At 36.8% G+C, this 26,136-nt stretch overlaps 1 protein-coding gene and 1 long non-coding RNA gene across 8 annotated transcripts in view; one reads left to right on the forward strand and one right to left on the reverse strand.

The window, feature by feature from the left end:
• Positions 1-26,136, reverse strand: part of HOOK3 (hook microtubule tethering protein 3) — a 113,303-nt gene that overhangs the window by 66,687 nt on the left and 20,480 nt on the right. For all 7 annotated transcript variants that reach the window (XM_042934710.1, XM_042934708.1, XM_042934706.1 and 4 more), the window contains 5 exons: positions 18,266-18,338; positions 14,800-14,850; positions 13,188-13,320; positions 9,092-9,159; positions 194-256 (listed from right to left, as the gene is read on the reverse strand). In XM_042934710.1, coding sequence (XP_042790644.1) covers positions 194-256; positions 9,092-9,159; positions 13,188-13,320; positions 14,800-14,850; positions 18,266-18,338 — 388 coding nt within the window. The remainder of the gene's footprint in view (positions 1-193; positions 257-9,091; positions 9,160-13,187; positions 13,321-14,799; positions 14,851-18,265; positions 18,339-26,136) is intronic.
• On the forward strand, positions 9,145-15,457 carry LOC122217570. Its single transcript, XR_006201584.1, has 3 exons — positions 9,145-9,311; positions 13,205-13,291; positions 15,371-15,457. It is a non-coding gene; the product is annotated as an uncharacterized LOC122217570 (long non-coding RNA).

Raw genomic sequence — 26,136 nt, forward strand, 5'->3', positions numbered from 1 at the left:
CAAATTACAAATTTAATTACTAATGTGTAATATCCACTAGTAAAGTAGCTTAAGCTCTTGAATTTTAGTAAAAAACAACGAATTAAACCAATATATTCTATAAGCAATTTCAAATGAAACATTCTTTTTGTGAATATATAAGGTTTATTCTTTTCAATCCCTGCATGGATAAAAACAATGCAAAATGAGATACCTGGCGATCAAGGTCAACATAGGCATCATTTCCAGCAGAAACAGGAGATTCCTTACTCATCAGCTGAAATTAAGATTTAAATGATTGTAACTATGTGGCAAAAAAGACATCATATAAAACGCACTTACATAACAAAACGAATACCCAAATCACCATAAAATTATAAAAATGAAAATGAAAACACAAACATAAAAGGAACATTTTCTTACACATTAAAACTTTTCAGTCTGGAATATTTTTTCATTCTAGAATAATGCCTTCATTTAAAATTACAGGTCTAGGGGACACTTGGGTGGTTCTGTTGGTTGATTTCAGTTCAGGTCATGACCTCATGGTTTGTGGGATGAAGCCCTACGTTGGGCTCTGGGCTGACAGTTGGGCTCTGCCCCTCCCCCCACGCTCGTGTGCACGCGCACACTCTCTCAAAATAAATAAACATTAAAAATAAATAAAATTATAGGTCTAAATTCTGGTGCTCATTTTCACTGTAGGCCCAGTCATAAGAATCAAGTATTCTTATCACTAAAAAGACAAGTCTTTTAGTTTAAGAAGTGGCTAAATATTTTAAAACTGACTTTTCAGTAAAAAAAAAACAAAAAAAACAAAAAAACCCCCAGCAACACAAGTAACTATTTCTAAAGAATAAATATGGGCAACATCAATATAAATCAATATAAGCCAAAATGAGTTGGCTGATGTTTATAACACATGCACACACAAATCTATGTCTTAGCCTCTCTCACCCTTGTGTTGCAAAGAGAAAGGATCCATAAAGTGTGAGGGGCTAGGGGAGAAAAAGATAAAATCTGACTGTGACAAAAGTCAGGGGCAGACCCAAATGGTCTCAATTTTCTGTTGCTTCCTTCTTATGTTCTGTCTGAAGGACAAAAGAAAGGGGGACAATTAGAAATGTGGGGATGTTCTGTTGAGAGATTTTATAATTTCAGCCTTTAATCCCAATCTGGAGTGACCTGAAATGTTATGTTCAGCTGTACCTTGTTCTTATCAGTGGTTTTCAAAGTGAAGTTCTCAAAACAACAGCATCACCATTGTCTGGAAACTCATCAGAAATGCAAATTACCAGGTCCCAGCCCAGATGTACTGACTCAGAAACTCTGGGGTTAGGGTTCAACAACATGTTTAATAAAGTCCTCCAGCTGATTCTGATGCATACTGAAGTTTAAGAATCACTGCTCTATATTAATGGGATGAGAAGAGTTCAAAGTCCCTTAGGGGGAAAAAAATCTTAGGAAGAGCAAAAAATACTGGCTTCAATGTTTATGCTTTTATTGTGACAATATTAATCAAAAGATTTTTAAGACTTCTTCCAACTGAAAAAATAATCCCATGGTAGAGAAGATATAATTCATTAAAAATATAAAAAGGAAAAATCATTATTTTACCATCTACAATAATCACCTTTTATAATTCTGAAATATTTAAGAAGCTACCAACCATGGGTGTAGCACAGGTCAAGTGAAAAAAACCATTACAGTGTGATAAGGGCTGTGACAGATTATCAGAGAGGTGGGTATCTGACTTGGAGGCAGGTGGCAGAAATACTAGGAGTGATCTCTTCCCCATCTTTTTCCTTTTCCCATTATTGCAGTTAAGTCCTCCTCATAACACAGCAACACTTCTGAATAAAAACCTAGGTGTCCTACACTCTGAACACAACCTTCTGTCATCCCTGCTCTCTCATTCAATTATGTTTAGTTTACGTGCTTCTCCGCTTGAGGTTTCCAGGCCCTCTACCTCCCTCCTTTCTCCCAGGTTTCCAGTCGGAACCCATCACTTTCTTTCTTATTCTGCTTAGACTTTATAGTAAACATTCTTGTTTTTGTCTGCTCACATTTACTCTTCTTTATTTTGCTAACATCATCTTATTTTGGGCAATCTTCCTCCACTGATTTAGCTTCCATGGTTCATCATTTGTTTAACCAACTACCTTCTCTTTCTAGCCTAGATTTTTCACGGTCTATTATGTTGATAACTTTTGTCAATATCATCACTTCTCTTACCTCCATTCCTTCTTCTTCCTGGCAAAATCTCAATCTAGAATCAATCCAAATACCTGTCTGTTCTGACCATAAATCCTGACTGCTAAGTACTGAGACAGTAAACAAAAAATATTTTAATCCTAAAACACTATTAATAGTTTCCAATTTCAACTGTGACTTCAAAGTTGTCCCCAAAGTATAGTTATGCTTCCCCAGTCAGCAGTCTCTTTATTCCCTTCAGAGATTATTCTAAACCTTTCCTACTTCTCAAACCTCACCAACACCCCCATACTCTTCACCAGGAAACTTTGTCTCCAAGATGAACATAGGGGAGGGAAACAAAAACAATATAAAAACAGGGAGGGGGACAAAACAGAAGAGACTCATAAATATGGAGAACAAACTGAGGGTTACGGGAGGGGCTGTGGGGGGGGATGCGTTAAATGGGTAAAGGGCACTAAGGAATCTACTCCTGAAATCATTGTTGCACTATATACTAACTAATTTGGATGTAAAATAAAAAATAAAACAAGTTTAAAAAAAAAAATCTTTGTCTCCAAATAAGAATTTCCCATGTCTTAATCCACAAAATTGGCAACATTCATGCCCATCCTTTCCTTCTCCAATCTTGTAATACAAGTATTGTTCTTCCCATAGTAGGCTAATCCTTTCACTTGTGCTCCCTGACCCAGTCCCTTCCCAGCTTCTCACAGACCCTGTACCATTTATCATCCTCTCTCTTATAAATCAACATCTGTCCTTCTCTTACTTGTGGCTTCTTCCAATTACCATTCAAAGAATTAAAAGACTTATCATTTACTTGACCACCATTTACATTTCTCCAAAGAATGATCCCATGAAAAGATTCTCAACATCATTTGCCTTTAGGGAAATGCAAATAAGCCACAAGGAGATACCACTTCACACCCACTAGGATGGCTATTATAAAAAAGATGGACATCAACAAGGGTTAACAAAGAGGGGAAAAACTAGAATCCTAGTGCTGGTGGTGGGAATGTAAAATGCTACAGCACCCATGCAAAAGAAGTTGGTGCATCCTCAAAAAGTTAAACAGAGAATTACCATATGACCAAGCAATTCAATTTCAACATAGGCAGAATAGGTGTTTTATAAAAAAAAACAAAAAAACAAACAAAAACAAAAACAAAAACAAAAACAAAAAAAACCTGGGGAGACTGAGTGGCTCAGTTCCTAAAGCATCCAACTCTTGAGTTCAGTTCAGGTCATGATCTCATGGTTGTGAGATTGAATCCACGTCCATGCCCAGCGCAGAGCCCACTCTCTCTCTCCCTCTCCTTTTGCCCCTCCCCAGCTATCTCTCTTTCCCTCTCAAAAACAACATATACTGATGAATGGATAAACAAAATGCTACACATCCATACAATGCATTATTCAGCATAAAAAGGAATATGTATTGATACATGTTACAAAATAACCTTGAAAATATTATGCTAAATGAACAATGCTAGACACAAAAGGTCACATATCCTATGTTTCCATTTATATGAAATATCCAGAATAGGGAAATTTATAGAGACAGAAAGCAAATTACTGGTTGATGGGGGCTGGAGCAAGGAGGAAATGAGAATTGCCTGTGTAATGGGTGTACAAGGTTTCCTTTTGTGCTGATGGAAAAAGTTCTGGAACTAAACAGTGACAATGCTTGCACAACATTATGAGCACACTAAATGTTACTAACGGCAAATTTCTGTTATATGTATTTTACCATGGTAAAAAAAAAGAAAAAAAGTCTAAGTCATTAGTACTTGAATAAAGAAATACAAATAGAATGTGCCAAAAAAAAAAAAAAAAAAAAAAAAAAAAAGCCCTTCTTCTATTATTCTATCCAGCTACACCTTCTCCCCGCTAGGTCCAATCAATCACCAAGCCTATTGATTCAAGCTCTAACAATTTTCAAATCCGTCCACCTGTCTCCACCCTGCCATAACCTAGTTCAGGCTTCCGTCATTCTTTGCTGGATAATTATCAAGGTTTCTCAACTGCTCTCCCATTTTCTAACCTGGTTTTCCTCCAAACCATTCTTCTCATCATATGGATTTTCTTAAATACAGACTTCAGTGTATTTCCTCCTTAAAATCTATTCATTGGTTTCCAAAGTCCCAAATCTCTAATGAAACTGCTCAATATTCTAATGATCTTAGGTCTCTGGTTTCATTTCTAAGCACTTCCTACCTCACCATGTTTGCTACAGGCACCTTCTTTCTTTCTTTTTTTTTTTTTTTTTTTTTTTTCCAACGTTTTTTATTTATTTTTGGGACAGAGAGAGACAGAGCATGAACGGGGGAGGGGCAGAGAGAGAGGGAGACACAGAATCGGAAACAGGCTCCAGGCTCCGAGCCATCAGCCCAGAGCCTGACGCGGGGCTCGAACTCACGGACCGCGAGATCGTGACCTGGCTGAAGTCGGACGCTCAACCGACTGCGCCACCCAGGCGCCCCAGGCACCTTCTTTCAATACCTCCAACATTCCATGCAGGTCTTGCTTCTCTTGCCACCTGGACTTTAGAACAATTTTTACCCCTTCCTTATGTCATTTCATCCTTCTGTGCTCAGATGAGATGCCACCTTCCCTGAGAAGCCTTCCCTTAAGTCCCCAAGCTGAGTTAGCTACTTCTTGGAGGTTCTCTTAATATTTTCCCCAACATGGTACTTTTCATTTTGAATGCTTTAAATGTACGTGAATTGCTTGGTTAGCCATTTCTCCCATGAGACTTAGACTTTCTGGGGCAAGAGACCATGTCTGTCTTTTTCACAATTGTATCCTGAATGCTTCTGGTGTATCTATAGCTTCTGGTGCATATTAAGGGCTTGAGAGTATGTGTTAAATGCATAAAAGGAATACGCACATAAAGACATATAATCTATTTTTAAAATCTAGTTGTATGTATAATTTTATATACTTTGTTCACATGACATTTTAAATGTTTTCCCTTTGTCATAATATACTTTTAAAAAATTTTATCAGCTATACAATATTCCATGAGATGGAGGTACCCTAAGTTAAACACTTGCTTACTAATGGATGCACATTATTTTCATATTTCTATTAATATAAAATAGCTTGGGGGTGCCTAGCTGGCTCAGTCAGAAGAGCACTGATTCTTGATCTTGGGGTTGGGAGTTCAATCCCCATGCTGGGTGTAGATATTAAATAAATAAACCTTAAAAATAAATAAATAAATAAATAAAATAGTTGGAAAAACACTGTTGTACCCAATCTTGGTCTGAATTTCTAAATAATTCCTTGGGCTAGATATGTAGAATTAAAAATCGCTTGGTCATAGACTTTAATTTTAAAAATATTTCTGATTACAGATGCAAACCTGTTATTATAGAGAAACTGGCAAATACAGAAAAGAATATAGAACATCCAACCACTTGGAGATAATTAACATTTTGCAAGTTTGTTTTCACTCATCTTAATCTCTAACAGAAATGGGATTCTATTGCTCATGTGCTCTGTTTCCCTAGACCAGTCTGACCCATGTTGTTATATGTTTTCAATGCTACATATTATGCCAAAGTATTATTCTACCATAATTTACTTATCTGTCTCCCTACTGCTGAGTTCTATGCTTCACTTTCCCTTTTATAAAATGGGGATAATAACAGTATATACCTCAAAACATTACAATTAATTTTTCATTTTTTTATTGTGGTATGTAGAACCACATGTAGTTGTAGAACTATTACATGTAGTAGTATGTAGTAGAACATACTATATGTATGAACATATATAGAACATAAAATTTGCCATTTAAAATTTTAAGTGTACATTTCAGTAGTATTAATTATAATTTTAAAAGAGTTAATAGATGTATTGTATTTAGTAAGTACCAGCACTATCTTGCACATAGTAGGTGCTAGATGAATATTTGCTATTACTATTATGTATCTCTGTATTTCAGATCTCCTTCGGATAAATTCCTGAAAATAGAATTGTAGGATCAATTATTGTAAGGCAGAACTGTTAGTGGCTCCTTATTCTTTTTCCTGTTTTTTGCTTAATAACAGACTCCTCAAATTGTGGTTGGGCTATGACTACCTGGAATAAAGACCACATTTCAGGGGCGCCTGGGTGGCGCAGTCGGTTAAGCGTCTGACTTCAGCCAGGTCACGATCTCGCGGTCTGTGAGTTCGAGCCCCGCGTCAGGCTCTAGGCTGATGGCTCGGAGCCTGGAGCCTGTTTCCGATTCTGTGTCTCCCTCTCTCTCTGCCCCTCCCCCGTTCATGCTCTGTCTCTCTCTGTCCCAAAAATAAATAAAAAACGTTGAAAAAAAAAATTAAAAAAAAAAAAGACCACATTTCAGGGGTGCCTGGGTGGCTCAGTCAGTTGAGCAACTGACTCTTGATTTCAGCTCAGGTCATGATCTCATGGTTTGAGAGACTGAATCCCACGCTGGACTTCGTGCTGACAGCATGGAGCCTGCTTGGGATTCTCTCCCTCTCTCTTTGTCCCTCTCCTGTTCTCTATCTCAAAATTAAAAAAAGACCGTATTTCCCAGTTTCCCTGTGTAGCTGTGTGAGTAATATCTGGCTAATAGGAGTGAGAACTGTTGAAAGTTTACTTAGAGGAAGTGAATAAGTATCCCCTCAATCCTTCCTGATGGCTGGAAATGTGAATGTGATAGATGGAACTTGAGAAGCCACAGATGACTCCCACTCCCACAGATGCTCCCACTACCTGGGAATCATATATTAAGGATGGCAGACAAGAAAGCTGGATCCCTCATGACGATAGAGCAAAGTCCAGGACCACTTAAGAGCAAAATCTGCTATCTTGCTTAAGAGGTACTCGTTTTGAGGGATGCCTGGGTGGCTCAGTCAGTTAAGTGTCTGACTTTGGTTTGGGTCATGATCTCATGGTTTGTGGGTTCGAGCCCCACATTAGGCTGTGGGCTGAGGGCTCAGAGCCTGGAGCCTGCTTTGGATTCTGTGTCTCCCTCTCACTCTGCCCCTCCCCAACTCACACTCTGTCTCTCTCAAAAGTAAAAGAAAAACATAAAAAACTTTTTTTAAAAGAGATCATTGTTTTGATACTTTAATACTCATGACTTAATATCTTACATGATATAAAAGAATATGACATGATTTTAAGATGTATCAGTTTATCTTCCTATCATCAGAGCTGACTGCTAAAGTGATGTTTTCAAAGCTTTGTTTTTTTGAAACGTCCTGTGTAGTAATGAATTTGGCTGGCCTTTGTCCCGTTACTGGCAAGTAGCCTCTCAATCTCTGGGATTTCCTAACTGATAAAGAGTATCTATGATCTGTGGGTCTCTAGGTAGCTTAAGCTAAAAAGATGAAGGACTCCAGTTGGGGGCTGGTAATGCCAGGAAGACCAGATGTATCAGATTATCACTTGATAATGAGCCTGACTTCTGATGGGGAGGAGAGCTAGAAACTGTGTTCAACCCCATGGTCACAGATCCAAACAATCATTCCTTCATAATGAAACCCCAATGAAAACTCTGGACATGAAAACTCAGGTGAGCTTCCCTGGTTGGCAGTACATGTTAATATGCTGGGGGAGTGGTGGTATGCCTTGATACTATGGACAGGTAACAACAGAAACTTTGCATATGGGACTCTCCTAGACCTCACTCTATGCATTTTGGGGGTGGGGGGAGTTGGTTCTGGTTTGTATTCTTCTGCTATAATACTGTCATCATTCCTGAGTTCTGTGAATCAGCACCCTGAGGGGGTAATGGGAACCTCCAGATTTATAGTCATTTGGTCAGATTTTTAAAAAACCACAACTTTACTTAATTTGCATTTAGCATTTTTCATGTTTGTTATATTTTTTCTCTGTCAGTTGCACATTCACATCCTATATTGTTTTCTAGTACCCCTAACAATCTGTTCCCCTTTTATGATCAAAAACATTCTCACATCCTGAGATAAACTGGTTATATTAATCTACATTTTATTTTTACTTTTATAGTTTTATGTTTCACATTTGATGGAGTTGAGGACATGCTATCCCAAAATGTGGCATCCTGGCATACTGAATATTTCAAGCTGAAGGAATCTGAGTAGGTACAGGAAAGATTTTCTACCTTCTCCTGAAGCAGGTCATAAGACCCTCATGTGAGAGGTGCTCTCCCTATACTCAGATGAAAGAAGCATCCTTATCTCCAAAGATAGATTTTGAAAGGATTCTGAATGAATAGGATATGCTGTTTTCCCCAGGTTACTATCCTTAGCTCAAACCCTTTTTTGCCCTATCACATTTTTCCATGATTCTCCACTCTTCATCAAACCTAGCATCAAAACACTCAGGTTTAAACACGTCTTTAGTCTTCATTTCCTTAAGAAGGTTCTGGTGTAATGTAAAACATCCTTTAAATACATTTGTACCCTTTTTCTTGTTAATCTGTCTTTTGTTAATAGAGGTCCCAGCTGCGAATTTGGATGGGTAGAGGAAAAAGATATTTTTCCTTCCCCACAGTTTCAGTATAAATATTCATCTAGAAACTGCTCTGGGTATGGTTGGAGTTGAAGACGTATTTTCTGCCAAACAAGAAACTAATAATTAAGTGTGAGGTACACTGCTGGTTTAAGATATGTATTTATAATGGCTTTAGGAATTAGTCTACTATTCCTAGTTCAGTAGAGCAATTTTAAAAATTAAGAACAGTTACTGAATATACCTAAAGACAAATGTTTAAGTTTTAAATAAAAATGAGAAAAATGTATGATTTTTTAAAATAAAAATGAGGCAAGCTATATTGTAAGTGTAAGAAAAAAAATTCTCAAAAAAAAAATGAGAATCTTTTTTAAAAATCTTTACTTCTGCTATTCATATTCCTATTTGCTCCTTTAATTTCTCACACATACTTAAAGTTCCAACGTACCTCTTGAATGGCTGTCATGACAACATGTTGAACAGATTCCTCCATCATCATAATGGCTTGGATGTACTCTGAAAACAAGAATAATCTGGAATGTCACTGTTCAAGTTAAAGATACTCAAGGGAGTAAAAGGCTTACACTTCATGAATTCTTATAAGTAGTCTCCCATGTTTTGACTCTTCCCAGGAATTCTTCATAAGTGGTTAAATATCTGCACCACAGGTAAAGTAAAGGCTGAAAGTTACAGTAGTTCTTTCTTTAAGAAACCACACCCACCACCCCATTAATTTACAAAGTTTGAGGCTACAAGCTAAAGGTCACAGGAATACAGTATCTCAGGAATGCAAGACAATGAATTGGCAAAGCCTAAAGCCAGAATGGAAAGAACTCCTTATTGCTATTCCTAAAATTTAGAAATCTTTCACATTATACTTTGTTACAAGTTAAAAAAAAATAACTCTGAAGTCTGTGCCTTATGCTTGTGTGACAAAGCACTGCACTGTGTACAATTTCTACCTTAATATTTTCTGCTATAGAATAGAAAAATCTTAATAAACCGGAGAGTTGCTTAGGACAATGAATTAAGACGAAATTAAGATAGAAACTGATACCATAAAAAAATAAATATTGCATAGCCCTGGACTTTAAAATTCACACATCTCTAATAAGCTGAAGTACCAACTTCATCAATCTTACCCTCGCCACTGCCAAAAAAAGAGAAGGATCTCTCAGCTGTCAGTAATGAAAAAGCTGAAAAAAATTATTTGTCTCCTAAAAACAAAGCCCTAGAAGTACTTTTCCTTATTTGCAAATCGAACAATGAATGGAAAAAGTGGCATTAAGCATAAAATAAAATCAACAGGCCAGGTGGGTTCTAACAAACATGGTAAATACATTTTAATAAGAAACATTTAAAAGAATAATTAGGAAATTTTAGTCTCAACCTGCCTCTCTCCACATACATCCAAAAAATCCTCTCCATACGTACACCAAAAACTTGTCTCTGCACTTCAAGTATTACATGATGGGAGTCTTACTGTGAAATTGTTAAAGTGAACTTACGAGACTCATGTATTTGGAATGCCAAGGTGTATAAAGCTGTGTGTGACAGACAACTTATTAAAAACAAACAAACAAACAAACAAAACCAAAGTATTTTGACAACACTACTAAATTGTGACATTCTGACATCCTGGTTATTGATGCCAAAGATTTTAAAAAACATGTTTTTAAGCAAGTGTTGTTCTTAGGATACTTGTACCCAATCAAATGTGTGGTGACACAAACATACACAACACACTTAAGTCACAGGTATTTTCTTAGGACAATAGTAGGAATGTATCAGAACCACTATTTGGGGAAAAAAAAAATTCTTTAGTCTGAGCTCTGTTTCCTGTTCTGTTATGTTAATGAGGAGCATCCTCTAAGTGTTGGAATGCAAGGGAGTGCTTGTAGATGTTCTGTTCAAAGCTACTACACACAGAATCCCAGGGCTATGGAGAAAATGGCATAGCTAGGATGACTAACAGCCCTCAAAATAAAAGACTGTGAACATGGAAAAGAAAAAGCAGTGGCACTGATAATGGGGAAGGAAACTTAATGACAGCCTATTGGAAGTGAAGAAACTAACAGTGGGAACAGGGAGGTAAGGAAGTTAGTAAGGTGTGAGAGGGGAAGCGTTAGTTAAGAAGCGGTGTTGCCACGTCAAGGCCCTTCCCCGCGAACACCGTAAAATGCTACATGATAAAATGATGATGACAACTACGTTAATGTACAAATTTTGAAAAGAAAAAAAATTCACAAATCTTGTGTCCAAAATATAAATATATATGATTATTGGGTGCAGATCTATGAGGCAATGAATGAGGTGTGCTATGTCACAGAGTTCATCCTGAAAACAGCTTTTTTAAGGCCAAAATTTATAGCAGGTGAGTATGAGGAGCATGATTTAAACATGGAGAGACATAGGTTATTGTCCTTGCCTAGCCTTTCACAAACCAGAAACCTTGGGCAAATCATGTAATACTTAGTTTTCCTCATGTGTATAAAGTATTTTTTTTTGTTCTATGAGTACTTAATAAAGTACCAGGCAGAAGACAGACACTTAGAAATTATTAGTAGTATGTTTTATATTACTAATATTTGCCTTTTCAATTTTACCACCATTTATTTGCCCTGTTTAGGAAGACAGATGGCCAACATAAATGTATGTTAAGTCAACGTTCTGAGCAATTGCTCCTTACTTTTAGTAACTGAAAAACTCATCTAAACATAAAAGCTTTTTTATCCGTATAGCACTTTATGGATTACAAAGTAAATACGCATATACAATTTCATCTACTCCTCACGACTATCAGGTTTTGTATCCTCATTCTGTAGATGTGGAAATGGGCTGAGTACCTAGTCCAAAGTCAGTCAGGTAGTAAATGGCAGAGCCGCTTTAGTAAGCCTCACATTACACTGAAAATCTGAACTCAGGAATTCATTTACTTTGATTCTTGGTTCTCAACTATGTTTCTGAAAACAGGGAATGCCCTCTGGATAAATAAGATGTTAAAATCCTGTTCAAAGGTTTAATCATTTATACACAATTTCAAGGGAAAAAACGAATCTAGGTGTTACACAGGACTCTTGGTCTGTGTGAGAATCTGGATAAATATTATGATTGCTTTCCATAGGACTACGAATATAGGTAACATTCTTGTCTTTTCCTGTGATAAATATAATTGGTCAACTCTTAACAGGTATGCTGCTTCCAAGAGTAGGTGAATCTCCTAACAGAATAAGCACATAAGAGGTCATTATCTGAATTCAGTCAACTACATTAAATAATTTTCATACACCTTTTAAAATCAAAGCATCTACTTAGAAATTTAATGTGTCTGGAATCTTATTTATAGCAATCTTCTAACTTTTGGCAAAAAACTTTTAGACATCTTAGTAATATATAAAAATCACAAATGTAGAAAGTTCTCCATTTTAATTTTTAAACTGAATAAAGAAAACTAAAACTTACTGTAAGAGCATGCATACTAAAATCTAACAGGAATGAGGACAAAGAGAAATAAATATATTGTTAGAAAAAAATTCCCGGATCACACACCAATAAAACTAGTCACAGTTTCAAGAAAACAATATTGACAGCTATTAAACTTATCACATTAGAACACTGAAAAGGTATAGACAATTTAAATAAAAATCTGTTTTGCATTACCAGGAGTGAGGAAGAAGGAATAAGAAAAAAAAATCTTTGGGTTTAAAAACATAAAAACCTCCGTCTTCTACGAAGTTCATACAGCAACAGTAAAACGCTGTGCCCTCATTGTTTGGAGTAGTCCCTATGTACCTTTCTTCTATTTCATCACCCCTCATCCCTTCCTTACTACTCTCTAATTATAGTGGTGGGTTTTTTCAGTCTCTCAAAGATAACCTAAGTCATTATGACATTCAGTTTCTACTACTCAGATTACTCTTCATCCATCTCCACATCTTTGCTTAAATAACTTCCCTGGCCCATTACACTTTACCTTCACAGCACTCATTCCCATTCAGACCACACAGTTATTATGTGTGACATTGCTTCCTGCCTTCCCTCCACTCACCAACCTGTTCCACAAGGGAAGGTACCCTGTCTGCTCTATCTGGCAATGTGCTCCTAGCCCCAGCATAATGCAGGAGTTTGGTAAATATTTGTGAAATAAATCCTTCATACTTGCAATCTAAAGTATCCAATTTTAAGTTCCCAGAGCTAAACTGATCCAGTATAACATTACCATTATTACTGAGATTAATTTAGCTGGACAGTCTCCAATTAACAGTAAATTTCATCACATTCACTGTAGCTAAAACTAATCTAACTCAAAGAATTATATAGTCCTGCAGATAGGGAGAGAATCCTCATAATCAAATTTATTCTAAGCTGCAAAACTCTTTTAAGCTTGCAAACAAAGTACTAGCAAAATCATAGAAAATGGTATTGTTTGAGGGTGGCCTTGTGAAGATGCTATTGTTTGCACTAGTGATTTATATATAATCTATACAATATGTATTCCTTTGCTTAATTATTTTAAATGCATACCCTAACATCAAATAAATTACCTTGCTTCTGTTCGCAGTTCACAGCACAGCCTAAGATGAGTTGAAGCATCCTTCCAAGCTCTGCGGCATCAGAATGTTCCCCAATGAGGTTCACATCAGGAAGGGTAAAGTCATTAATTTGCTGTCCTAAAATCTGAATAGAGACAAAAGGATTAGAACTGCATTTACATTTATATGTCCAAATAAAAATATTTGATACAAATTAGCTCATCAGCACCAGAAACTCATTGCTAAGGGCAGAGCTATTACGTCAATTTCACTTTCAATTTCTATTTTTACCTCCTATAAGCTAAATTATAATGATCTTGATTTAGAAATTTAGTCCCAATCTGGTATATGGTATGAACACTGAGAAAAGAAACTGAATACTTTGATTCCTTCACCAGCTCCCAAAAGAAAAATTCTCTGAAGTTCAAAGCAGAGCCAGAGAGGTTCTGAACAAGGGAGCACCAGAAGGAGCAGAGATTAAATATAGATTCATGCCTATATTTAATATCATTTAACTCCAAAATGCTGATAGCCAAATACTTGTATCAGGAAGGAAACAGAGGATTCCTTTATGGGGAAACTGGTCCCAAATGAAATGAAATATATGCAGACAAACGGGTAGGTTCCTATCTAATAACCCTACAGTGAATAAAGAAAATCCTAGAAGCACACAAGCAGGATGAATAAGGCACTAGTGTTACAGGTGAGCAGGGCAAGGAGCACAGTACCTGGTGGCTCACAGTAAGAGCTATGAATTTGATTCTCAATAGGAAACCATGAAAAACTTTTGAGAAGAATGACATAATCAAATTTTCATTTTTAAAAATCATTTTGGTTTTAGAGTGAAGAATAAGAACAGACTGTAGAGGGGCAAGAGGGAAATCAGGGTTACCAGTCAGACTACTCTAGAAATATAAGCAAGAGCTAATGATGGCATGGTATAAAGTAGTGGCAGTAAAGAAGGAAAAAGCTTTATTTTGGAGATTTAGGTCTTATGACAATATTTTAAAAAAGGAAGGACTATAGGATGACTTATAGGTTTTGGACCACTTACTGAGTTGTGAAGATAAATGATACAAGTATAGATGTAGGTATAAATGAAGGTAAGTTCATGGGGTAAAAACAGTTAAGAAAGTAACATGGGCGTCTATGCTTTGTTGTGTTCATTTGATTATCTGTGATCATGAAATTTAAAGTAAAACTAGTTCCACTGCCTGATTTTTAATACCTTGACTGTTCTGATGCAGACTCAGAGGATAAACTGAGTTAATCTAGGGATGGAGGTTTGCCACGGAATAAAACTAATGTAAGCAAGGGAGTTGGTTATAATGCCTGGATTCTAAACTACCTTCATAAGAGGAGAAGAGGAGAGAGTTCATATATGGCAGAAAGTAAAGTATAACATTAATAATCATCTACACACTATCCACGTTACAGTGAAAAAGAGCCTCTATTTAGTAACCACCTAACAGATAGTTGTTTGAACCAACATCTAAAACAATGGAAGATAAGCTGCTTTTTAATTTTGAGGTAAATTTTCCTTTACTCGAAACCACTGCAAAATATTGTAAAATTAAATTTCCTATAGTAATACTTCTAAGCAGAGTGAGAAAAAAGTTCCTACCTCATGATTGTAATCCAGGATTCCTTTTAAAATTTTCTTTAAATTGCTTATCTGTTCAGAGAGAGATAAAACAACTGGGTAAAAGTCAAGCATAGATCAAAATATAATTTAACATAAAAAATTTCTGAACCAACTAATCATTCTAGTTAATCATAAATATAAAAAATAAAACTCAACAGCATATGTGAATTCCATAATCACCAAAAAAGGACTATCAGTGGCTTAATTTATGTGATCTCAAGAGATTATAATAAAAAAATTAAGTTTCCAATCATGTTAAATTTTCAATGTTATGATCACACTGACAGAAACTGGAAGGTAATTGAACAAGACTTAACAGTAAGATTAAAAGTATCAGATTTTCCGCAAGTAAAGAAAAAAATGAGCCATCCTTACTGAAAACATCCTCTAGTACTGTCTTCCCTAGAAAAATGGAGTTGCATCTCACATAGAGGTTAAATTCTAAAATTAGAGCATTAAGCGAAAATTACAGTCAAAATCAGGTTTGGAAATGTCTCCAAATTTTCTTCACTGTCAGAAAAGACTGCTGATTGTTTTGTTTCTTTTTAAGGACTGCTGATTGTTCAGTTGAGCACCAAAGTAAATACTGAGGAGCCATATGGTTAAAAATATACTATGTTGAAATGCTAGTACAACACTCGGCACTGCAAGATACTTGTAGTACAAGAAGCATCCTCTAGAAGCAAGAGAGGGTGAGGGACCAACATGTTTCCTATCACTCAGCCACTCTAAAGTAAGGGTTCACTGGCTTATATGTTATCTGAGTGAAATGACAGGCACGATAACCTGCACTATTTTAAGCTGTTATTTTTTCCTTTTTTTTTTTTGACCCATCTCATTCGGTTGATACTGTGTTAAGTTAAATGTGTATACGACAGGATTCTGTTGACCCTAACTGTCCCTACCCAACAGTAGTAGCTGAAGATGTCCTAGGACAGAAGTACACAGTAGGACAGAAGTCACAGTAGGACAGAAGTCACAGTAGAACCTGTGACTATCAAGTAACAGACACTCAATCATGGCAGTGCAATCCATTGCAATCAGACGTATTTATTTCTTTTTTTTTTTTTTTTTTTTTTTTTATTTTTTAATATATGAAATTTACTGTCAAATTGGTTTCCATACAACACCCAGTGCTCATCCCAAAAGGTGCCCTCCTCAATACCCATCACCCACCCTCCCCTCCCTCCCACCCCCCATCAACCCTCAGTTTGTTCTCAGTTTTTAAGAGTCTCTTATGCTTTGGCTCTCTCCCACTCTAACCTCTTTTTTTTTTTTTCCTTCCCCTCCTCTGTGGGTTTCTGTTAAGTTTCTCAGGATCCACATAAGAGTGAAACCATATGGTATCTGTCTTTCTCTGTATGGCTTATTTCACTTAGCATCACACTCTCCCGTTCCATCCACGTTGCTACAAAGGGCCATATTTCGTTCTTTCTCATTGCCATGTAGTACTCCATTGTGTATATAAACCACAATTTCTTTATCCATTCATCAGTTGATGGACATTTAGGCTCTTTCCATAATTTGGCTATTGTTGAGAGTGCTGCTATAAACATTGGGGTACAACTGCCCCTATGCATCAGTACTCCTGTATCCCTTGGGTAAATTCCTAGCAGTGCTATTGCTGGGTCATAGGGTAGGTCTATTTTTAATTTTCTGAGGAACCTCCACACTGCTTTCCAGAGTGGCTGCACCAATTTGCATTTCCATCAACAGTGCAAGAGGGTTCCCGTTTCTCCACATCCTCTCCAGCATCTATAGTCTCCTGATTTCTTCATTTTGGCCACTCTGACTGGCGTGAGGTGATATCTGAGTGTGGTTTTGATTTGTATTTCCCTGATGAGGAGCGACGTTGAGTATCTTTTCATGTGCCTGTTGGCCATCCGCATGTCTTCTTTAGATAAGTGTCTATTCATGTTTTCTCGTAGCATTATTTTAAACATCCACAATTGTTTTATACATGTTACACCATATAAAAGTAATCATTTAATTGCCTCTTATTCAAAGATTATTTAGAAATTAAAACAGTGGCTTAAACAGTGTTCATTCACTCTAGCTTAGTTTAAAAAAGGGAATTAAATGTTGGCAGACTCAATATTTAAGCAATCAGTGAATATTGTTCATCAAATATGTGTTTTATGAAAGAAATAAAAAGGGGACGCCTGGGTGGCGCAGTCGGTTAAGCGTCCAACTTCAGCTCAGGTCATGATCTTTCGGTTCTTGAGTTCGAGCCCCACATCGGGCTCTGTGCTGACAGCTCAGAAGCCTGCTTCGGATTCTGTGTCTCCTTCTCTCTCTGCCCCTCCCCCATTCACGCCCTGTCTCACTCTGTCTCTCCAAAATGAATGTTTAAAAAAAAAAAAAAAAAAAAAAAAGAACTAAAATGACAAACTAAGTTTAACATATCTTAAGTCCAGGGGCTTCACATGCTTACTCATTTGCATTTCTGAGTCTCTACCTATCTATATCAAAGAGAAATGGGCAGCATCGTGGAGACTTGCAGAGATAAAACAACTCTGTGTCTTCATTGTGATTATGGGAAACCACGTATCGATAGAGCTACACAGAACTGTACACAAAAACACGAAAAAACATAGATAAATCTGGTGAAAGCTGAATAAACTGGATTGCATCAATGTCAGTTCCTTACTTTTGATATTGTATTATAGTTATGCAAGATGTAACCACTGGGGAAACTGGGTGAAAGGTACACAGAACTTCTCCACATTTTGTTTTGCATCCCCTGTGACTCTAGAATTATTTCAAAATATAAAGTTAAAAAAATAATTTAGTGGGTTGCAACTAATGTTTTTTAAAATCAAAACATCAGTGCACAGATTAAGGGAACTATATCTGCACATACATTTAGTTGACAGTAGGCTGCAATGTAAACTGTATTTCTTACTGTGGGTTCTGGTCAAAGAAGCTTGAGAAATAATGGAACTTAAGGCTACTAGGATAAAAATGAAAATATTTCATTCTGTGAGTGCTCTGGACTCAGTCAACTATAATCAGTATTTTCTCATTATTAGTAACAACACCACCGGCAACTAACATTACATGTGCACTATCCTAAGTACGTTATATATACCAACTCATTTATTTCTGTGAGGTAGATCCTTTTACTATCCTCATTTTACAAATAGGGAATCTGAGGTACAGAACAGTTAGGAGGACTTCCCCAGACAGTAAATGTAAAGTTATGATATGAATACAGGCACTATGGCTCTAGAGTCCATGCCATTAGTCATGGTGCTTTACTAACTCACACTATGTATCTTTGTGAGCAACCTCAGGTTACCTCCAATCTTTAATTCTGGATTATTTCACTACAGGCTGTCTAGGTTTCTAAAGCTCACTGGACACATCAGATAAAATTCCAACAAATATTACACACATACTACTAAAAGACCATTTAACAGATGGAAAAATAAAAAGAAAATACCTTTAGCCTCCAATTATCTCCTACTTCGGTTTTGATTCTGTTCAGCCAATTTTCATCAAAATATGCAGGATCTCTGCAAATCAGAAAAAGCTAGCATATTAAGATCATGCAGCTATCAAGCTTAAAAAAAAAATGAAATCTATCCTTTAACTGCAACATAAAAATGTATTTACCACATACCAAGCAATTAAAGAACTCAGTCTGGAGACTGGATGCAATTTTCGCAGATTTCTCTAAAATCAACCTATTACCAGAGCATCATAAAATATGCATGTATATATACATATATGTATACACACACATATATATACATACATACACACACACATATTTATATATACATCATATATAACGTATATTACGTATATATACATACATTTCCCCCAAAAAAACAAACTAGAAAAATGGGCGCCTGGGTGGCTCAGGCAGTTAAGAATCCAACTTCAGCTCAGGTCATGATCTCACATTCATGGGTTCGAGCCCCATGTCGGGCTGTGTTGACAGAAGGGAGCCTGCTTCAAATTCTGTCTCCTTCTCTCTCTGCCCCTCCCCCACTCACGCTCACACTCACTCTCTCTCCGTAGGTAAACATTAAATTGGGATGCCTGGGTGGCTCATTCAGTGAAGCATCTGACTTCGGCTCAGGTCATGATCTCATGGTCCATGAGTTTGAGCCCCGCATCGGGGTCTGTGCTGACAGCTCGGAGCCTGGAGCCTACTTCAGATTCTGTGTCTCCCTCTCTCTCTGCCTCTCCTCCACTCACTCTCTGTCTCTCAAAAAATGCATAAACGTTAAAAAAAATTAAAGGTAAACATTAAAAAAATAAAAGTTGTAACATACAGTTGATATATTTATTTTATTTTTTTAACTAAAAAAATAAAATTACTTATTTTGAGAGAGGCAGAGACAGAGAATCTTAAGCCACCTCCACACTCAAAGTGTGGAACTTGATCCCAACAAACCGTGAGATTATGACCTGAGCCGAAATCAAGAGTCAGACACTCAACCGAGTCACCCAGGTGCCCCTACGGTTGATACATTAAAAAAAAAATTTTTTTTAATGTTTATTTATTTTTGACAGAGAGAGAGAGAGACAGAGAGAGACAGAGAGAGAGAGAGAGAGAGAGAGAGAGAGCGAGCGAGCATGAGTGGGGGAGGGGCAGAGAGGGAGGGAGACACAGAATCTGAAGCACGCTCCAGGCTCTGAGCTGTCAGCACAGAGCCTGACGCGGGGCTCAAACCCACGAACTGTGAGATCATGACCTGAGCCAAAGTTGGGCGCTCAACCAACTGAGCCACCCAGGTGCCCCTACAGTTGATACATTTAAAAAAAAAAATTATAGAGGAATATGCTACCTTGGAATTAACATAATGTTTAGATACAATAATATCTAAAAAGTCAAAATCAATGACACAATTTTAAACAGACAAAAGAAATATATCAAGAAAAAAGTTAACATTAGCCTTTCAGTTAATATTTCAATGACCTCCATCACTTAATATTTTGAAGGTCACCAATAAATAATAAATGCTATTAAAATTTCAATTCCTTCAAACAGTATAGATTGAGAACCACTTTCTCAATGTAATACTAAGCATTAGACATGTTGGACATATGTGGACATGTGTCATGTGGACATATTTAAAACACCTGTGAATATACCTATACTTATTTTTCTTAGGAAAATCTCTCAAACTATGATAAATAGTAGAAAAAAAAATTTTTTTTACCCTAGTATGATCCTCATTTTAAGGTTTTTGAAACTAATGCTCTATGACATTATTTGTTCAAGACCAGAGACTGAATACCTATGTTTATCCTGCTTTAGCAAATGCTAAGTCCAAAGATCTTTCCATAACACCACAGCTGTCTCCATTTACCCAAAAAACATAATGGCAATGAAAGAAATATGTTAGAGAAAAAAAAAAAAATCTACATTTCAACTTATATTGTCACTCAAACTGGAAGTACAATCTGTGCTAAATTTTGTTGATATATTTACATGAAGTCACATGCTATTTATAATTTTTAATGTTACTATTAAGAAAGAAAAATATATTTATTTAGGTATAAAATTTATGAAAAAAGTTACAACTAAGTTACCTCTGTATAAATCTATTATTTTTTTATTTTCAAATTTTTATTTATTTTTTATAATTAATGATTGTTTTAAAGCTTGTATCAAAGTGAACATTAACTTTGTACCTACTTTTAAAAACAGCTTGAGTTAGAATTCATATACCATACAACTCATCCATTTAAAGTATACAATGCAATGGGTTTTAGTACATTCACAGAATTGTACAACCTAACCACAATCTTATGTCAGGACATTTCCATCTTCTCAAAAAGAAATCCTTAGCTACTTGTAACTCCCCATTTCCCTCTCTCTCTCTCTCTCCAGTCCCTGGGAATTACTCCTCACCCTTGTGTCTTTTTGGGTTTGCCTATTCTGGACATCTCATATAAATGAAATCATACACTGTGTGGTCTTTTGTGTCTGGCTTCTTTCATTTAGTATGGTTTTAGGATTCATTCATATCGCAGTATGTATCACCACTTCATTCCTTTTTATGGCTCAACAATATCCCATTTATGGATAAAATACATTTTGGTAATCTATGCATCAGTCATTGTACATTTGGGTTGTCTCTACTTTTTAGCTATTATGAATAATGATGCTCTGAATGCACTAGTTCTGTGTGGACATGTTTCATGTGGGTATATGCCTAGGAGTAGAATTGCAGGGTCCCGTAATAATTCGATGTTTAACATTTGAAGCAAGGTCAAACTGTTGCTTCAAACATGTGAAGCAAGGTCAAGCTGCAGCACTTTACATTCTCACCAGCAATGCATGTTGGTTCCAATTTCTCCACAGCCTTGCCAACACTTGTTATTTTCTGTCCTTTTAATTATAGCATCCTAGTGGATGTGAAGTGGTAGGTCACTGTGGTTTTGATTTGCATTTCCTTAATGACTAATCATGTTGAGCACTGGCCGTTTGTATATTCTCTCTGGGGAAAAATCTATTCAGTCTTTGCCTATTGGGTTGTCTTTGGGGCACCTGGGTGGCTCAGTCGGTTGAGCATCCAATTTTTGCTCACATCAAGGCTCACTACCGTCAGCCTGTCAACACAGAGCCCGCTTCAGACGCTCTGACCCCCTCTCTCAGCCCATCCCTCTCTCTCTCTCAATAAATAAATTTTTAAAAATGTATAAGATAAATAAAATAAAATAAAATTTGGGTTCACTTTTTATTATTGAGTTCTAAGAGCTGCTTTTGGGGTTTTGTTTTTGTTTTTAAGTATTCAAGATAAAAGCCCCTTTTCGGTCATAAAATGTGTAAATAATTTCTCACATTCTGTGAGTTGTCCTTTCACTTTCTAAGAGTCTTTTAGCTCTTATACTTAAGTCTATGACCCATTGTGTATGGTGTAAGGGAGTAGTCTAAATGCATTCTTCAGCATGTGGATAGTCATATACCCCTTTTATTTTTAAGCTTCATCTTCTTTAGAATTCAACAAAAGAATAATAAAAATGAAGAGAAACTAATTTGAGCAAGCTTATACCAAAAAAAGGAAACTTACTGGAAGACCACTGAGGTATGTTACGGTACTGAAAAATAACTGGGCCTCACACAGTACTGGAGTAAGGATCTGGAAAGCTGTTAGGAATCCAGACAGTACTCTCCTTTCATCTTTGTTTCTGTCCATCTATACCATTTCTCTCTGCAGACCAACTTTTTTCTGTTTCTCCACATACAATGCTGAAGATAACTGCAGACATGTTCCAAGTCTTCACCACTTCAGTTCAAGCAAATAGTTTAAAGACCAGCCATCATTCAGTCCCAATTCTAAATTCCCAGATCGTTTCAAATAATTCAGCTAGAGTCTCTTTTTCATCCCTAATCCGATTTATATGTAACCAAAAGGATTGAGGGCTGCAAGTAGGACACACACAACTTTAAGGGGAAGAATGACCACATCTGGCAAGATAAGAGTGAGTTTTCAGAGAAAGTGATTGTGAAAAATGGGCAGACCACCCCCAAAAATGTCCTTGTCCCTTAAAACCTCTTGTAAAAATAGATAAGGCAGGGCGCCTGGGTGGCTTAGTCAGTTAACCGTCCAACTTCAGCTGAGGTCATGATCTCGCAGTTCATGAATTAAAGCCCTGCATGCTCACTGCTATCATTGCGGAGCCCACTTTGGATACACTGTACCCTCTCTTTCTGCTCCTCCCTTGCTCACGCCCATGTGCACTCTCCCCCCTCAAAAAATTAACATTAAAAAAAAAACAGATAATGCAAAGAAAAGCAACAATTGAGTTCTAAAATACCAAAGTATTATAAAAATACAGAAATTAGAAAATATTCAATATTTTTTGATACTTGAATAATCTAAAGAGCATAATCATTGCCAATCAAATGTTAGTCTTCCCAACCAAAAAAAGACTCATAAGGAAGACAATCTGAGTTTGGTGCTATTTGGCTGATGATTAGTCAAAGCCAAAGACGCTGAATTTACTGAGTGGCAACTGAGGGTCACACTGCTTAAAAATACACTTCACCAGCAAGCTCATAAACTTGTAGAAAAGAATGCTTTAAAATGTGTAAGAAGGGGTGCTTGGCTGTTTCAGTTAGTAGAGCACATGACTCTTGACATTGGGGTCATGAGTTTGAGCCTTGTGTTGGGGGGTATAGTTTACATAAACAATTAACTTTAAAAATGTGTAAGAAAATTATATACTCTAAGAACTCCTGGGATACTTAATTTGCAATTTAGAACAATACTTATTGTAACTAAAAGAATATCTGAATAAAATATTGCAAATCAAACACTATGATACAGTTTGCTTATTCCTTAAAAGATTATGTCTAAGTTAGGAAGGGAAAACACAAAAACCACTGCTAAGGACTAGTAAACATACCAGTCATTGAATCAGGTACTTTACATTCGCAATGACATTGCAAGGAAGGTATTATTATCCCTCTTACCATTGAAGAATATCATACTCAGAAATTAAATAATTTCCACAAGTTCTATCAGATAATTAAGCAGCAAAGTTGACAGAATAATTTTTGTTAAAAATTATATCAGCAGAGGGGCACCTGGGTGGCTCAGTCAATTGAGCGTCTATCTCTTGACTTCAGCTCAGGTCGTGATATCATGGTTCATGAGTGCGAGCCCTACATTGGGCTCTGCGCTGCTGACAGTGCAGAGCCTGCTTGGAATTCTCTCTCTGCCCCTCCTCTGCTCTCTCTCTTTCTCTAAATCAATCAATCAATCAATCTTAAGTCAGCAGAGCTCAACACAAAACTGGTTCCAGCAAACAACACTAAAGGTCCTGTGTCTAATTATCTCCTTCATGCATGCTCAATAAACTAGATCACAAAGAGAAAGACCAATATTGTTCATGGCACTCTATGTTGTTCATTAAGGGTAGGTATTTGTTCCCACTCCTTCCCCATACCTCATTTCTAACACATAGCAAGTTCTCAATAAATATTGTGGACTAAAATATGGGGTGCTTACGTGGCTCAGTTGGTTGAATGTCCAACTTTGGCTCAGGTCACGATCTCGCAGTTTGTGGGTTTGAACCACACATCAGGCTCTGTGCTGACAGCTCAGAGCCTGGAGCCTACTTTGGATTCTGTGTCTCCCTCTCTCTCTCTGTTCTTCCCCTGCTCACACTCTTTGTCTCTCTCTCGAAAACAAATAAACATAAAAAAACTTTTTTTAAATATCTGTGGACTAAAATACATTGGGGGGGGGGGCGCCTGGGTGGCTCACTTGGTTAAGAGTCTGACTCTTGATTTCAGTTCAGGTCATGGTCTCATGGTTATGGGATTAAGCCCCGTGTTGGGTTTTGCACTGACAGCATGGAGCCTGCTTGGGATTCTCTCCCTCACTCTCTCTGTCCCTCACCTGCTCATACATGAATGCCCTCTATCTCTCTCTCAAAATAAATGAATAGACAATTAAAAAAAATAAATAAAATAAATGTGGAAAGTGAACTTTTAAGCTATCCATAAGCCTCCAATCTACTACTTGCACAGAACATAGCAAGAACCGTAGTCCAGTCTTCTTATATCCAATGTGACTTTTCCGAGTAATAAATATTGACTCAATATGCAGGCATCTAGCCATAACTGTTTCTGTAAGTAGCTTACAATTTCAGCAATGCTTTCTAAATACCCCTTAATTAATGCTCTCAGGTTATGATCAAACAATATAAATGTACTTTTCTCCAAGTTCTTAATAGATCATAGTTCTGCACAGACATGTAAACAACAACGGATAATCTTACTGGAGCATTCTTCATGAGTAAGAAGCTATCTTTAGCTTCTTACTATGTCCTGTCTCTTGCTAAGAAAAACAAAAAAACAAGAACCTATGAAACGTACAAAACCATTTCCTTAGATTTTTCCAGTAGCACATCTATTTGACTTTAACTTATGTACCAGTCATAGCTTCTTAAGCTAAAAAATAAAAAAAGAGACAGAGAAATAAAAAAAAAGAAAAAAGCTCATTGACTTTAATACTTAATAAAATTCCAGAAATATATTATCTGCCTGCAGTTAATTGCCTTAACAAAAATAAACATATTAAATTTCATTTGTACTGCTAAATTACTTAAGCACCATAATATTCTTACTGAACTCAGCCAAATCGAGACAGGTCCAAAACCAACACTATGATTCTCTCTTACTATGGCATTTTTATTAGCAAACCTTAGTACTTTTTTAGATATGTTGATTCTTAGGTCTATTTTCCTATGTTTTAATTACCCAAAACAATCACTTTGGTCCCCTGACATTAAATGTCTATTCAAGAGTTAGCTATAGTAATTAAATTTCACATCTATAGTAACAATAAAATTATAGGGAATTATGCTTAGCCCCTACTGTATCAAAATAAGCAATAAAGGCGCATAAGGGATAGGCTCTGAGCCAAGGACCAACAACTCAGGGCTCTTTGAAAAGTATCCATTTAAGAGGCTTGTGACCATTGTGCACAGCTTGACCTTCATTTTATCTCTTTTGGTCTCCTATTTTCCCCTCTTTCTAAAACTCTGAAAACTAGAACTAAAGGCACTCAGAGGCACAACTTACTACTTCTGATTTTACTCTTTCAATCAATATGTGGTTGTGGTATAATAAAAAATATATTTGGTCTTCATCCCTGGTTCTTGGCACTGAGTTCCTAAAACCCTTAAAATGTCCTCAGAAGGAGTGTGTCCTTTGTAATTTATAATGAGCACTTTCTGACCATAACTGAGTTTATGCTAATGAGGTAATTCATCATGGACCCCTAGACAGCTTCAGGATGGAGGCTCGTTCCAAAGGAACAAAACACATAGAGGGTTGGAACTTTCAGCCCCACTTTGACCTCCAGGAAGGGACTGGAGATTGAGTTCATAATTTCAATCATACCTATGGAGTGAAACCCCAAATAAAACCCCTAAAGAACTGGGTTCAGGGAGTTTCTAAGTTGGTGAACACATCAGTGTGCTGGGAGGGTAGTATGCCTGGAAAGGGCATGCAAGCTCTGCGCTGCCCCAGCTCCATACCTTGCCCTATACATCTCTTTCGTTTGGCTATTCTTGGATTTTATCCTTCATGATAAGATTGTAATCATAAATATAAAGCTTTCCTGAGTTTTGTGTCATTCTTGAAAATTACTGAAAGGGATGGCAGTGGAGGGGAGTTCACAGGAACTCCTGAATTTGTAGTTGGCCAGGAAAAAGTGTGGATGCACTGAAGACCCCATGTCCCCCTGGCATCTGAAGTGGGGGCAGTTTTATGGGACTGAGGCCTTAACTTGTGGGGTCTGTGCTAACTCAGAAGTTAGCATCAGAACTGAAATGCAG

The sequence above is a fragment of the Panthera leo genome, chromosome B1, assembly GCF_018350215.1.
Source record: "Panthera leo isolate Ple1 chromosome B1, P.leo_Ple1_pat1.1, whole genome shotgun sequence".
Lineage (NCBI taxonomy): Eukaryota > Metazoa > Chordata > Mammalia > Carnivora > Felidae > Panthera > Panthera leo.